The sequence below is a fragment of the Panthera tigris genome, chromosome A3 (genome assembly GCF_018350195.1).
Source record: "Panthera tigris isolate Pti1 chromosome A3, P.tigris_Pti1_mat1.1, whole genome shotgun sequence".
NCBI classification, from domain to species: Eukaryota; Metazoa; Chordata; class Mammalia; order Carnivora; family Felidae; genus Panthera; species Panthera tigris.
The window spans coordinates 116,035,868-116,052,082 of record NC_056662.1 but is presented as its reverse complement, the minus strand read 5'-3'; the positions used below and the strand labels follow the sequence as shown (position 1 = coordinate 116,052,082).

The 16,215-nt window shown below is 43.1% G+C and overlaps 1 protein-coding gene across 3 annotated transcripts in view; it reads right to left on the bottom strand.

Annotated features, from left to right (window-relative positions):
- Positions 1 to 2,557: 2,557 nt before the first annotated feature.
- Positions 2,558 to 16,215, bottom strand: part of ALK (ALK receptor tyrosine kinase) — a 673,858-nt gene continuing 660,200 nt past the window's right edge. For all 3 annotated transcript variants that reach the window (XM_042982239.1, XM_042982240.1, XM_042982241.1), the window contains 3 exons: positions 8,321 to 8,455; positions 7,533 to 7,623; positions 2,558 to 4,502 (listed from right to left, as the gene is read on the bottom strand). In XM_042982239.1, the coding sequence (XP_042838173.1) occupies positions 3,816 to 4,502; positions 7,533 to 7,623; positions 8,321 to 8,455 (913 nt within the window). In that variant the 3' untranslated portion in view covers positions 2,558 to 3,815. The remainder of the gene's footprint in view (positions 4,503 to 7,532; positions 7,624 to 8,320; positions 8,456 to 16,215) is intronic.

The window sequence follows — 16,215 nt, the reverse complement described above, 5'->3', positions numbered from 1 at the left end:
ACAGAGGCAGCTGAGAAGTGGACTTTGGGCCAGCACTACAGACTCTGGTGTTTGCGGTCGTTCCGAGGTTAGCCCGGTAGCACATCTTTACCTGAAGGGTAACACTTGTTTTACGTTTACTGAACACTGAAGAGCGGGGAAGTCCTTGCTTCGGTTGTGTGGTTATAGTTCGTGTTCCTTCCTGCCCCCCACCCCCATTGTAGGTAATGGTCTGTTCTTACACTGAACTTTTCCAATGTTTCAAAATTAAGTTAGAGCTAAAAATAGCTTTGTGCTTGGGTAGCGCATTAAAAGTGAAATACACCTACTCAGGATACCAAAGGAAAACAGAATCTTAATAGAAGCCTTACTGTTTGTTGTCAATAATTCTCTTTTATTTTAGGGCATCCTATGGAGGATTACGGGAATGCTGGGTTTTGTTTTGCATGTTCGCACAACATGGGCAACCATCTGCTGCGATGAACTTAGCAAAGTCAAATTGTATGTTCTTTGGGGACCCATTTAAAGAGTCATTAGCTAAAGACAGATTGACAACACACTTCATACAGTTTTATGAGTCTTGTCATGGGGAGTCTGTTATCAAGGGTAGTCTGAATTTATATGCATCTTGTTTTTAGGTCCACAAAGCTCATGTGAATGTTAATCTTGCTGTTATTGGAGAGAATCTATTAAAGTAGTCTGATCACTTCGAATTTCTTAGTAAAGTTAAGTTAATCTGCAGTTACAATCTCTTATAGCTCTAGAGCTTGCCAAGTATTATATGAAGCAGCCAGAAAATTTTTAAAAAAATTGCTCAAACTGATGAAGTATCTTCCTTTTTGTGGTGCTTATTTTTAACATTTAAGCCAAGTTTTAAGTGTGATAGAGTCTTCTTATCCTTTTGAGCTGAAAAGGACTGGGTTCTAGCAGGTTCTTGCTACTGTTACTAAACAAGTGGCAGATGAAACCAAACCTGGTACAAACAGGAGAACCAGGAGGCCCAGAGGGGTGGGTACAAGGGCAGGGACATAGAGGCACATTGTGACTTTGGAAGTTCTCCCCACACCCAGCCCAGATCACTTGGGAATTGAGGAGGCATCTGAGCGAGTGCTTGTGCTTGTATACACTTCGTAATCTCCATGAGGGCAGCGAGGAAGGGAAACCATTCTCCCCATTGCACACGGAGGTGCGGAGGTCCAGGCAGATCCAATACCCCAAGGGGAGCCGGGACTCGCACCCTAACTGGTGGGAGAGAATCCAGTCTCCTGACTACTACGTAGATCATACTCTTTAAGAAAAATTAAGTTTATTCCCGTTCTTTTGATTTGCTGTGATTTTGAGGTGCCACATATTAAACTGGTCATTCTCTTACAGATTGCCAGTTTCCCAGTGGTACGGTTGTGAACTTGTGGTGAGCTTCCTTACGGATACGGAATATAAATAAGTTATTCTAGCTTATGGTTTAACAACATGGCTTCTCTAAACTGTCATTGTGTCTGTTCATGCTCTAGGTCGGACTCTTCTATCATAGTGAATAAACAAGAGCATCTCTGGCATCTGTATGAATGGCCGTGGCCTTCTGGCCGGGGCAATACTGAGAGGTCAGTAGTTGGAATTAATTTTGTGGTGATACCTAGGGCTTACAGTGAGTTAAAGGAAACATCTTGAGGTCATATCTCAGTGTGGAGGTGTTTATTTACTTATCCACGTATACAGGCTTTTAAGACTTGACTATCATTTACATGAAAATTGATACCAATGAAGACAATTAGAATCAGCAAATCAAACTCAGTGGTAGTAAGGCACAACCTGAAAATGTAATGGATTTATAGTTTTTAAGAAGAGACAGGGATACAGTTTCCGCCCCCCTCCCCTCCCCCCCACCATTAATGACAATAAAGAGTTGGCTGTTCAGCCATGTAGCATGCTCCCTGTTTAACTGGTTACTGGTGTTACAGATCTAAAATGAAATCGTTCTTCTCAGTTCTTGTCAGCTCCCCTGTCATTATCCTTTAGGAGACTGTGTCTCAAAGTATCACTCTTGGGCCCCTTTAGGTGGTTTATGAGTTAGATTAATGTTTACATAATTGGACTGTTTACTTTTGTACCTGGCATGAGCCAGAACTGTACTGATTATTTTTGGCAGTTAAGATAAAGAAAAAGTGGTGTTGAGGGTATCAGATGTGCAGAACCACTGACTAGGGCAAGGCATCTGCCATAGAAAGAATGGACACTTGTCCAGAGTTGGCCTAGAACAGAATGGCTTTCCCACATCCAAAGTGATACTTGTGATGTGGGCGAAAGTGGGGCGGTGGGGGAAAAGGCGGATATGTACATATAGTCCTTTTGCTCGGGAATGCTCAGAGCCTAGCAAGGAATGGAAAATGCTCTCCTCCCGAAGCAATGCTTTGGCACAGCTACCACCAGGAAAGAAGCTGAGCAAAGGGCCGGAGGAGCAGCAGAAAGAAAGAACGACGTGAAAATTCACTGGTAGAGCCTTGTTGCGTAGGTGTGTGTGTGTGTCAAATTCAACTGGTCCCCAGTTCGTTTTCGTGGAAATAAACGTAATGTGTGAAAAACAAGTTCAGAGCCCCCACGACAACATGCCAGTGTCAGTCTCTGCACGCCACTGCCCTGCAGCCCCTCTCCTCTCTGCCCCCCCAGAAGAAGAATTCTGTGTTTCGGTCTGCATTTGGTAGCTAGACAAACGATGCTATGTATGTTTGAGCAGATGTGTGTCCCCTCGTCCACTGGGATCACATCATGCAGGGGGATGAACGTAGGTGAACACTGGAAGGAAGGACACTGCACCCCTCCTCAGGACCACTGACGGCCTGTTACTCCAGTGACCCGCCTGTCACTTGCAGGTGGACACGTCAGCGTGGTAACTTTCATGATGGAAACTGTTGGAAGGTTTTGGCCGGGGATGTATTGATACCTAGGCCCGTGAAGGGATGGGTTTCTATGCTTCAATGTATCACTGCTGCTTAAGATTTTTGCTTTTAAAAGATCAGAGTTTATTTTAATTAGTGGAAAGTTTTAAATTAAGTAAGTGATAATGCAAATCTTGAGTTTTCAATCCAGTAGGAATCCTCACACTCAGTTTTCCCCTTTTTAGTAGGAGGGTTTTCTTAAGGCATGAGGTATATTAGCAGGATGTTTGAATCTCTGGATCTGTACGTACGGTGTTTTGTATCATATTCAAAGTACGCTGAATATCTGCTTTTCATTCACACGAGTGTATTCACATTTTCTTTATGGTACCGTAACTATTCATGTTTTTACAATCATCGTTGAATCAGCGCAATCGAAAGCATCCGGACATCATCTAAAGGGACATTTCAGTTAGTTGTCTCTGATTTTTCCTTGTCCGGTAAAGAATGAATGTTTTTCCCCGTGCCAGCCCATTACAAGCACCTCCTTTATTTCTGTTCCCTCCCCCCTCTTCAAGTGGTCCCGGTCCACATCAGCAAGGTAAGGAGCCACCCATGACTCCGACTATGAGACACATAAGCAGCGAAATCTGACTGCACGGAGGCAGAGCACACACAGTTTGAGAGAAGCAGGAGGCAGCATACATCAAACGCCCCCAAGTCGGGGCCTTGTGTTTCTCGCTTGTCTTTATGATATTTTTCTTCTTTTGAAAGAATGAGATGAACCCATGCTCGAAACCTTTTCCTAAAGCATTTTGAAAATACAGCTGTTTCTGTGGCACTTCAAAACAAGTTGGCACAAAATGAAAAGCGACGTTTGGTCTCTGGTTGTGGGGGAGCCATTTCCTGTCCCTCCTCCACGGGCTCAGGGTTCCCAAGGAAGATAAATGAGTGCCAGTGGGCTCAGGGCCCAGGCTGGTTTTTCAGAATGGTGTCCTCGTAATGACTGGTTCCAGGGGCAGTGGTGGCCTCTAAAGGTAAGCCCTGTTGCTGGTAGCCATAGTTGACATTTCCACACGGGAAGTGACGTAGCCTGAACAGAGGCACTTCCTTCATGTTGGCAGTCAGCGAGGATGGTTCTAGGAGCAGAGAGGCGCCCGGAAGTCTGCCAGTTGCAACGTTCGGTGGGACGGTACAGCTTCCCTCACGTCCCAGGTTTCCTCTCTCATGGTGCTCCTTCTTTGCCGGAGGATTGTTCTTTTTGGTGGGTTTCTCTGTAAACCATGAGCCATAAGTTGGGTTCCATAGGCTGGTGGGTTTGTTTCTGGATCCCTGGACTTTGTGTAGCTCTGATGGCGGGTTGGACTGAGAGAACGCCATATTAACGTGTCCCCCTTCCACGGCGGGCCCCCTGGTGACGCGAACAGAGCGCTCCGCGGCCGTGGGTTTCTTGGAGGCTTTGCCGGAGGAAGTGGAAGGCAGAGGGGGCGGGGCAGCTGGATCCTGCCCTTCCTCCCGTTTAGCTTGTGGAGGGGAGACTAGGAGAGGAGGAATACCCTCTGGGTCTTGGGGCCTCATGGGCACCTTTTCTTCCTCCTCCACGAGTGGGCCATACTCTATGGGCAAAGCGGTGTTGATCACGTCTGGGTCCTACAGGTGGGAGAAACAAACCGATTAAGATGCTGAATCACAGAATTGTTGGATCTGGAAGATCCCTTAGCGATGGTCTCATCCAAACTTACTTTACAGATGAAGAAACCATTCAGCGTTTATTGGGAATATATTAATTCATAGGCACCGGGGAATAGGAAGTGAACGGGAATCATCCGCATCCTTGAAGAGCTCGCAGAGGAAACCCTAGTATAGAAGTGTCAGGTGCTGGGAAGCAGCCAACTGCCCGGGGCAGGGGAGGCGACCAGGACAGGCTATGCAGGCTATTATGCCCACCACCTTGGGCAAATCTTGCAGATTCAAGGGTTAAAAAAAATATAAATCAGTTTAAAAAATTATTCCAGTGTATTCCCAATAAAATCCTTCAACTACAAAAGTCTGTGTGTTTGGCTTCGTGTGTGTGTGAGCACATGTGTATGCACACATGTGTATGCACGCAGGACAAGAGGGAGGGGAAGGGAGGAGAGGAGACACAAACGCTGTGTTGGCTTACAAGATTTATCTCTTCTAGGCTGGGGCACCTGGATAGCTCAGTCGGTTAAGCACCCCACTTCGGTTTGGGTCATGGTCTTGTGGTTTGTGAGTTCGGGCCCCATGTTGGGCTCTGTGCTGACAGCTCAGAGCCTGGAGCCTGCTTCGGATTCTGTGTCTCCCTCTCTCTCTGCCCCTCCCCCTCTCATGCTCTTTCTCTGTCTCTCAAAAATAAACATTAAAAAAAAAAAGATTTCTGTCTTCTCGGGGCACCTGGGTGGCTCACTCGGTTAAGCATCCGACTTCGGCTCAAGTCATGATTTTGCTATCCATGAGTTTGGGCCCCACATCGGGCTCTGTGCTGACAGCTCAGAGCCTGGAGCCTGCTTTGGATTCTGTGTCTCCCTCTCTGCTCCTCCCCCACTCACTATCTGTCTCTCTCCCTTAAAAATAAAAACATTAAAAAAAAAGATCTCTTTTCTTCCTAGCTACCTTCCATTTTCATATTTGGCTGGGCTACACTTGATGATAACTTTTCCCCTGTTACATCTTTGTGTGTGCAGATTACACAGTGGTTCTTTATCTGGCCTGGATACGCTCAGCCTCTCTGTGAAACCCACGAAATGTTGCAGTGCTGTGAGGAAAACCACTTACAAACTCGACTTTGTGCTAGATCATTTTTATAGCAGTGGATTGTAATATAGAAAGGCAGAAGCAGTTGCCAGAGATTGGAAGAAAATTTGTGGAAGGAAGCTTAAACTTGGGGGAATTTAATTCTTTAATATTTTATGCAAATTGGGAAAGCTATTGCTTCAGTTTTGCAGAAGAGCACATTGGTCCAGGATTTGTCAACAAGGAGCGTGAGAATAAAAATAACTACATCCTGGTTCTCTTATTCTTTAGTTCTTTCCCTGTTAATTATTAATCTCTATGGGGGGAGTCATTCAAAATATACTTGTACAGAATTACCTGCTTTTAAGAGGGATGTTATATACTTTGGAGAAAAATTACTCCGAAGTGTGTGTGTGTGTGTGTGTGTGTGTGTGTAGACACACACACACACACACACACACACACACACATTTTTAAGTGGGTATATTCCATTAGTATAACAATAACCTAAAATGCCATTCACAGAACACCAAGTTTTCTGAAAGAACCCCAAATAACTTGATATCTAGATAAATGCCAGTGCCCTCACTTTTTTTTTTTTTATGTTTTTATGTTATTTTTGAGAGAGAGACAGAGTGAGAGTGGGGGAGGGGCACAGAGAGACAGAGACAGAATCCAAAGCAGATTCCAGGCTCCAGGCTCTGAGTTGTCAACGCAGAGCCCGATGTGGGGCTTGGACTCACGAACCATGAGATCATGACCTGAGCTGAAGTCTTGTCGCCCAACCGAGTGAGCCACCCAGTTGCCCCAGTGCCTTCACTTTTGAACTGAAGATGCTGGAAGGGTGAGACTCTGGTGCTGGCAATGAAGGATGTGGCTTGAACATGTATGTGTCTCCTGTCACAACTAAGGTGATTTAGAGAGGTCGTGGCTCATTGTCTGACTTCTGAAATACTCTCGAGAGTCAGATATCCTTGCAGAATGAGAGCCGACAGAGGGAAAGATGGGTGGAGAGGTGACACTGCCACAGGGAGGGAGCATCCCTGAAGGGTCAGCTGGTGGTACAGGTGGAGGGACTCCTGGGGGGGGACAGGGGGGCACCATGCAGCTGGTGATGCAGGTGGAGGGGCTCCACCTCCACTGACACGTGGGGAAGGGGGTGAGACTGGGTGTAGATGTCCAGCCAGGGGGGGAAATGAATTCTTAGCTTCTCCTCTCCTGAGGTAGGAGGCATAGTCTGCTAGAATGGGGTAGAAGAGGAGAATTTAGAGTCCTTTTTGAAAGAAATAAGGACCAGCAGTACTGCTAGGAAGCTGTGTGGCTTGGAGAAACCTCTCCAAGCCTCAACTCATCTGGAAAGTGGAGATATTTTGTGTACCTGACTGAGGATACAATGGAATACATGGAAAGCGATTTGCGATTTGCGTATTACAGATGCTGTACTAACGCCTTTGATGATGTTACAATTTCTCCGAATCACGTTGTTCCTCCCTTGAATCCCTCTGATATAGGTCATTGGGCATAGGATTTAACAATTATATACTGGCAGTGGTTTCACATTAGCATTTCTGTAGCCACACCATAAACTGTTTGAGAGCAGGTGTTCCCCATACGTCTCTGAAGCTCCAGTTTTGTCTACAAAACCATTAGTTACCCAGTAGGGTTTTAGTCAACACTTGTGAGTCCTGATTCCCTAATATTATTGAGTGTCTGAAACTGTGTCATGTGTTGGTGAAGGAAGAGGCGGTAACTAGCATTTATTTCCAAACCGGGCAAACTGAGGCACTCGTCATTTTACTGCAGAGATAAACAACCATTCTAGTGATTGCAACTCCCTATTTCCTGGCTGGTTTAACTTTCATTTCACATTTTGGTATTTGCCATCTTTTCCATATAAATGCTGGTCAAAGGGAAAAGAGTTTATACCTGGGTGCAGTATTCAATCCTCTCCAAAATTATGGCAAAGTTGGGCCTATCTTCAGGCTGATGTTGCCAGCACTGGGTCATTATCCGGTATCTAAAAGAAGAGTAAGCACACTCATTAAAACCGGGAGAAACAAGGGTGAAAAATAGTTTCCCCAGCACATTCCCAGGGGGACCAGAGGTGGCACTGTCTTGGAGAGTGAAAACTCATCTATGTCCCATGTGGCTGGCATATGCCGCCCTCTGCCGCTGGGCCAAGGAATCGCGCCCAGGTCTAAGGCTATTAGAACACCAAAGCTCATTAACAGACGTCCTGGTGTTTACATGAAATATGGCTCCTCTCATTCCATTTCTGAACTAAAGTCACCTCTGGGGAAGAATATTCTAATTATATTTCCCATCTGCCTTGCTTGTGGGAAGGAGGTGAGGGATGCCCGACAAGACAGCAGAAAATGCAGGGATTGGAAATCTTTAAAGGTGACTTGAAACAGATGGCATAGGGCAGCCGGGGTGGAGTCTGGGACACAGATTCCTAAGAGGTGTGGGGGAGCCTGGTGAGTCCACAGCCTCCAGTCAGTAGATAACCTTTGAAGTCATGACATTACTGCTTTCGAGGGGCTGGAAGACTAACCCTCCTCACGGAAGTCATGGACACACTCCTATCCTGGGGCATATTAAATGAGGTCAGCCATCTGCCCCTTCATCTTAAAAAAGCATATGTGGCTGCAATATTTTTTTAAAAGGAAAATCATCCTTAGCAACTTGTAGAAATGTTCCCAAAAGAGTCATACACGGGCCCAGGACAGTTCTTAGGTGGGTCCATCCGCCCTCCGCTGGTGACGAACTCCAGAACTTCCTGGTTGCTTTTGCTAGGGTATGGCATGTATCCAAGAGAAAATATTTCCCACAGCAGCACTCCAAAGGACCTGTGTACAGAACAGAAGATATGATATGGGCACACACACGCACACACACACGCACGCAGATAGATAGACATACACATACAGATATAAAATTTGACTCTTTTGTTACACATTTTCCCAAATTGGGAATTCTTAATATGGAGAACAACAACAAAAAGAATGAGAAAGTAGCCACATGCGATGCTCCATAAAAAGGTAACCATTGTTAGCATGTTCTTTTTTTGTTTCAGTCAAGTTCCTGTACTTAGATTTTTTTTTTTTACATCACTGCAGTTATATTTAATAAGGAATTTTGAACCTTGACTGTTTTTGCAGTTTCCATTACAGGATAAACATTTTCTATGCCAATGGAAACATTTGAAATGGTCCCAAAACATTCCCGGGAGTAGTTGTGCCATAATTTGCCTAATCATTTCCATATTGTTTTTAATTTTTTACAGTATTTCAAAGACTGTGATGAACATCTTTGTGCATTTTTTAAAAGAACAATTTCCTTAGGAAAAATTCTTCAAATTTGGGATTAGGATAATCTAGTAAAATCTAGGATAATTCTAGTAGAATGACTAGATCAAAAGAAGATGAACACCAAAAAATTCTTGGCACATACTGTCCACTTCCACTCTTCCAAATGTGTCATTCCCAATCACCAAGCAGCACTATGCAATAATGCATCAGACATTCTCCCCAACATTGAGTATTCTTATCAAAAATGAGAATTATTGCTGATTTTAAGGTAGAAAATGGTAGAATCTTTTAGATTATATTTATTGACTTGATAATGAACATGGTTGTTTTCTCAAGTATATTTGCTTCCTACCCCCCGCCCCCATGAATTGTTTGTATTTTTTTGCCCATTTATGTCTACCATATTGTTTTGGTATTTATTAATTTTATTTTTTATTTGTAGACCTACTTTATCAGAGATACTAACCTTTATCCAAAATTGAAATAATTCTATCAGTTGCTTTCTAATTCCACTTTTTAGCATCCCAAAGATTTTTATTTTTAGGTAGTCAAATCTATTTTTTAAAATTTTGTGATTTCCTCCATCTGTTTTATAGAGTGTACAATCCTCCCTTCACCAAAGACTAGATGAGTATTTGCTGTTTTCTTCTAAGTTGTATTTGTTCTTCCTCTCCAGCTGGATTTGAGAACTTAGTTTGGTGTGTGGTGTGAGGTAAGGGTCTACACTGAATCATTTGCAAACAACCAATTCTCTAATACTATTCATAGAATAATTTTCCCCTGACTATTGACTTGTGAGTAAAAACACGTCTGTTTCTGAGCTCTCTATTCACTTCATCTATTTGCCTGCTCCTTGCATGATGCCATTCTGTGTTACATTTTGTGTATTTATGTTGCAATATCTGGTAGGACACTTTTTTCCTTAAGAAATGTAGTTGAATTCTCATTTGTTAATCTGTTTTAAATGACCTTTATTCTTTTGTTTTATTAAAATTTTTTTAATGTTTATTTTTGAGACAGAGAGAGACAGAGCATGAGTGGGGGAGGGGCAGAGAGAGAGGGAGACACAGAATCCGAAGCAGGCTCCAGGCTCTGAGTCGTCAGCATAGAGCCCGATGTGGGGATTGAACTCACGGAATGTGAGATCATGACCTGAGCTGAAGTCGGATGCTCAAATGACTGAGCCACCCAGGCGTCCCTAGTTTTATTTTTTTAATGTTTACATTCATTTTGAGAGAGAGAAAGCGCATGAGCGCAAGTCAGGGAAAGAAAGAGAGAGAGAGAATCCCAAGCAGGATCTGAGCTGTCAGCGCAGAGCCTGATGTGGGGCTCAAACTCACGAACTGTGAGATCATGACCTGAGCCAAAACCAAGAGTTGGACGCTTAACAGGTGCCCCCATTTTAAATAAACTTTAAAATGATGCTATCATGTTTCAGAAGCATCATCTTTCATATTTTGACTAAAATGTTTTTTTTTAGCCTTTAATTTCTTACTTAGCTTTTTGGCAAAAAGAAAAAAAAAGGGTCTATCCTTGTTTTTGCATCTGGGTGTAGTTTTCAGATGTTAATAAATATTCTATCAAAAATTGTAGAGAACTATAGCTTCTCCATCTCCTAAGGAAAAAAAAAGTACATCATCTTGGTGAAATTTCAAAGATTCTCGTGAGGAGCATTGGGCAAAGATATTGTCCATATTTTTCAGGTGAGAATTCTAAAGCAGAGGTTATTATACAGTTAATCTGAGACAGACTGGAATACGTTATTAGATCTCTCGATTCTGCTAACTACAAATTGCCTGGTGTATATATTCTTCTCGGTTTGGTGGTTTGTCTTCCCCCAAGGCAAAACAAAATAGGCAAAATCATGCAAAAAAACCTGGTAGTAAGGCATAATGAATTCCAGCTATCTTTTTTCTGTCTGTCTAGGTAGCTAGAGAAATAGATTGTAGTATCCTTTGAGAGAAGCAGCATATTAGCAAATAGATATTTATTTTCTTGGTTTGGAGTTCAAAGGAGCAAGAGGCAGTGTTGGTCATAGAACTTTGATAATTTTAGGTAAGGAGAGTTGTCATATTTAGCAAATAGCCATACAGGAACCATATTTCTTCCAGACAAACAAGAGATGCTTTTAAAATATAAGTATATCCCAAATACTGCCTGGGATATACTTATACTAAAAAATTATTCACTGTTCATCTGAAATCCAATTTTAACTGGTCATCTTTTATTTTATGTGCCAAATGGTTCTATGTTTTGTGTGCCAAATGGTTCTTTAATCACCTATAAGCCTGTCCTAAGTAGGAGCAATAGAGCCCACGGCTTTGCCCCAAAACATTCAAAGCCAAATAAAAACAAGTATTTAAAAAAAAAAACAACAACAAGATACTCTTCCTTCTCTTGGTATTAAACTTGCTCTGCCTGAAATTAAAGAAACAGCTTAAGTAACTGCTGATTAAATTGTTTTAAGAACTTGAATCAGTGAAGATAAACTGGTGACAAGGTTTTAAAATCGTGAATCGTGCTGTGCTCATCAGTCTTTTAAAGTTACATTTTATTTTCCCTTATTCATAGCTTGGAGCACAGTTTTTGGAAAAATGGGAACCAAAAGTGCGTCTGGCTTTTGGAATGGGTAAGTTAAGGGGATGAAAAGCAGAGCGTCGGCAATACAGTCAGTGGGATTGTAACAGCGCGGTGTGGCGACAGGTGGTAGCCACATTTGTGATGAGCACAGCATAATGTATACACTCGTCCAATCACTATGTTGTACATTATGTGTCACCTGTACTTCAACAACAACAAAAAGGTTACTGTACTGTATTTAGGTATCCAGCCAGCTGATCCCACTGTCTCCCGCAGTTCTCCTGGGAGCTCGAGACTCACAGACCAGAAGCCCACTCAGCATCTCCACTGGCCTGTCTTACAGGCATCTCAGACTGGACTTGTCCAAAAGCTTTCCCCACCCAACCCATCTCCTCTGTTCTCTCCAGTGGCGGCCATCCCAGGAAGTGCCCTCGACCTCACTCTTGCCACACCTCCCACTCTACAGCTGACTTTCAGCAATCCTGTCCACCCTCAAGGCACAGCTCGAATCCCACCACGGCTACTGGCTGCCCTGCCACCACTAAGCCTGCCTCTCTGTTCTCTTATCCAGAAATGGGCAGGGTTTCCCATCTGCACCTGCCCCACTCCGGTATCGCTTCATTGGCAGCCAGAGTGATTTTTTTTTTTTTTTTTTTTTTACAGATCCTGTCAAGCTCTGGCTTCCAACCTTTCAGGGGCATCCCATTGTGCGCTGAATAGAACCCACGTCCCCTAACCTGCTTCCTAGGGCACTCCACGTCCGGCCCCTGCCTGCCCTTCTTTCTCAACTGTCACTGGCCCTCAGGCTCACCAGCTCCAGCCATGAAGACTTGTTTTCATTCCTCAAACAAGCTCATCTTGCTTCTGCCACTGGCCTTTTACATTTAACTTTCCCCGCAGCCTGGAAAGCCTTCCTCTCAGATCTTTCCATCTTTCTGCCATTCAGGCATTGGGCTGTCACCTCCTCCATGGAGCTTTCCCCACCATCTGTACTAAGCAGCCTCCCTCCTCAGGCCCCTCCACCCCACACTCTTTATCCTCTGCTTTTTTGTCTCCATGGCACTCATCAATATCCGAGGTTATGCAATTTATCTGTCTTTAAGCATTTTAATTAGGAAATAATGTAAGCTTTAAAAAGGAAAGGTAATATAGTAGATAATTTTGTACCTAGATGTTAAACTTTCGTCTTATTTGTGTACAGTCTCCTTTTCTTTTTTTGAAGAAAAAAAATACAGTTAAGTCCCAACCTCCCTCCTCTCCTCCTCCCCTCCCTCCCCTTCCCTCACTGAAGTTGGAATGTAACATTCCCATCTATGTTTGCAGAGTTTCTGCAATGTGTGAAAGCATAATAACAAATCTGTATTATAGACTTGGCTTTTGTATTGTAAAATTATGCATAATGATATCCCACCCCTTTCTGGAACTTGTCTTTCTTTCAATAAAGGTTGCATACAGATTTATCCATGTTGATACATGCAGGTTTAGTGTGTTCTTTCATATTGCTAAATAGTTTTCTGTGATATCGGTAAACCACCATTTATTTTCCATCCCCCGTTTGAGGGATACTTAAGTTGTTTTTGCCTTTTCTCTATTATAAACAGTGTTGCAAATGAACATCCTTGCCCAAATCCATTTTTGTCAACCTCTAAAGTAGACACTTGGAAATAGAATTGCTGGGTCACAGGATAGACATGTGTTCAGAACGGTTACCTAATTACTGAACTTACTATCTGCATTTGGCTACGGTAGTTGGTGATGCTCTAACTTTGGTGCACATGGAATCACCCAGAGGCCTCCTTAAAACACAGATTGCTGGGCCCCACCCCTAGAGCTCCTGTTTCATTAGGCCTGAGGTGAGGGCTAAGCACCTGCATTTCTAACAAGTCTCAGTTGATGCTGGGGCTGCTGATCCCAGGACCACTGTGATCCACTGGGTTTGGGTAAGTCAGATCCCAGTGACTTAAAACAACAAAGGCTCCTGCTCACATCATCAAAACATGGGTCAGGAAGGGGATTCTGATCATTGTGACTCCCCGTCTTGTGATGTGTTTCGCAATTTGGAGGACGTTTGTCCATTGTCCTCTTGGTTTCCTGTGTTGCTGTTGAGAAACTCGAAACCATTTGGATTCCCTATTTTAATCTTTGATCATTTTTTACTATTATTATTTGTCTCCTTGAAAGCTTGCAAAATCTTGAACACCACTGGTCTGAAATTTCACGATGACGTGCTTTTGCGTGGCTCTTTTTACTCACCACGCTTGGCAACTTGGTGGACACTTTCATTCTGGAAATGTATGCCTTTCTGTTCTGGAAAATCCTCTTGAATTGTTTCTTTGATACGTTTATTCCCTTCGCTTCTTCTGTTCATTCTTTCTGGGACTCCCATTTGTCAGATAATTGGATCTAATGGGTCTAATCTTCTTAATTTTCTTTTCTTTCCTACATATCCCATTGGTTCATAGTTGTTTTATTTTCTAGAAGATTTATTCAACTCTGACTTCCAACCTTTCTGTTACTTTTACATGCCTATTATATTAAAATATAAACCGTTTTCTTAACAATAGTTTTAGATTGTAAATGAAGGATGAAGGTAATAGTGTTCTCACATTCTTCACATTCAATTTCCCCCACTTTCAGCATCTTACATTAGTATGGTATATTTGTTACAATTAATGAGCCAATATTAAGGCATCATTATTAACTAGAACCTATAGTTTATTCAGATTTCCTTAGCCTTTGCTGGCATTTACTTTTTCTGTTCCAGGTCACCATTAGAATATCACATTTTATGTATCTGTCATATTTCCTTAGGCTACTCTTGACTTTGGCAACTTCTCAGGCTTTCCTTGTTTTTGATGACTTTGACAGTTTGGAGGAGTATTGGTCAGGGCTTTAGCAGAATGTCCATTTGGGATTTGTCTGCTTTCTTATGATTAGACTAGAGTTGTTGGGTGTGGGGAGAAAGACCACAGAGGTTAAATGCCGTTTTCGTCACATCATATCAAGGGCACATGCTACCAACATGATCTATCACTATAGATATTGACCTTGACCACCTGACCTAACATGGCTGTGTGCTGCTCACATGAGCTTCAGGAGACTAATGCTCCACCTCCTTGAGGGCTCTCTCATATTTCTATTTCTAAGAACTTTTTTTCTCTAAAACCCTTGTTTTAAACAATCTTTTGTCCTTAGATTACGGTTGCAACAATTCATCTTTCTGAGGATATTATAGTTTTTAGAAGTTTTCCTAAGATTTCTGCATTTTTCTGCCTCCAAATTCCTCTTTATATATTTGTTTCCTTCAGATTAGAATCTTCTCTCAAGCATTTCTTGATTCTTGGCTGGCTGTTCATATTTTATTACGGGGACATTACAAAGCCAATGAGAAGTTCTATGTAGATCTTATCCAGTGGGGGAGCAGCTGCCTTGCATGTTTCACTGGGTATCGGTCCCTGTCACTGCTGTCACAAACTGCCACAAACTTGGTGGCTTAAAACAACAGAAGTTTATTTTCTCACAGCCCTGAGGGTCAGATGTCCAAAATCAGTGCCATATCCTGGACTGAAATCATGGTGTCTGCAGAGCCACACCCCCTCCGGAGGCTCTAGGGGAGAATCTGTTCCTTGCCTCTTCTGGCTTCTGGAGGCTGTCGGAATTCTTTGACTTGTGGTCACATATCTTCCACCTCTATCTGTGCTCACATTGCCTCCTCCTCTCTGTGTGTGGCATCTCCCTCTGCTTGCCTCTTATGAGGACCCTTGTGATGGCATTTAGGGTCCACCCACATAATCCAGGATGACTGTCCCACCTCAAGATCCTCAATCAATCACGTCTGCAAAGGCTCTTTTTTCCTTACATGGGTATCAATTACAGGTTTCTGGGATGAGGGCCTTTGGATCACCATTGTTTAGACTATTACCACTTGGAGCATCTGGAATTTCTCTCTTCATTGGTCAGCTCCTCCAATGAGGAACCCTTTGGTCAACTCCTACCTTCTGCCATGTTCCTGTCACTGAGGGGAAGAAGGGTGCATACATTTATCTTATTTTATTTTTAATTTTTTTTAACGTTTATTTATTTTTGAGAGAGAGAGACAGAGCATGAATGGGGGCAGGGGGCAGAGAGAGAGGGAGACACAGACTCTGAAGCAGGCTCCAGGCTCTGAGCTGTCAACACAGAGCCCAACATGGGGCTCGAACTCATGAACTGCAAGATCATGACCTGAGCCGAAGTTGGACGCTCAACGAACTGAGCCACCCAGGCGCCCCCCTATTTTTTTTAATTTTAGAGATAGCGAGAGCACAAGTCAGGAAGAGTGGGGAGAGAGAGAGAGAGAGAGAGAGAGAGAGAGAGAGAGAGAGAGAATCTTAAGCAGGCTCCATGCTTAGTGCAGAGTCCAACGTGGGACTTAATCCCATGACCCCAGGATCATGACCTGAGCCAAAATCAAGAGTCAGATGCTTAACCAGCTGAGCCACCCAGGCACGCCAAGGGGGGATACATTTTTAAGTAAGTAGACTTAATAAACTTAAGTAGGTAGACTTAAGTATATATATGTATATACACATACATACCTATAAACAGGGATATATATATTCCTGTTTATAGTAGAGAATTCATCCTCAGTGATGTCCAATGTCCCTAAGACCAGAAAGACTTAATTCAATCTCTTTACAGAAGGAACTGCCGGTCTTGTGTTATGGCAGGGGAGTGAT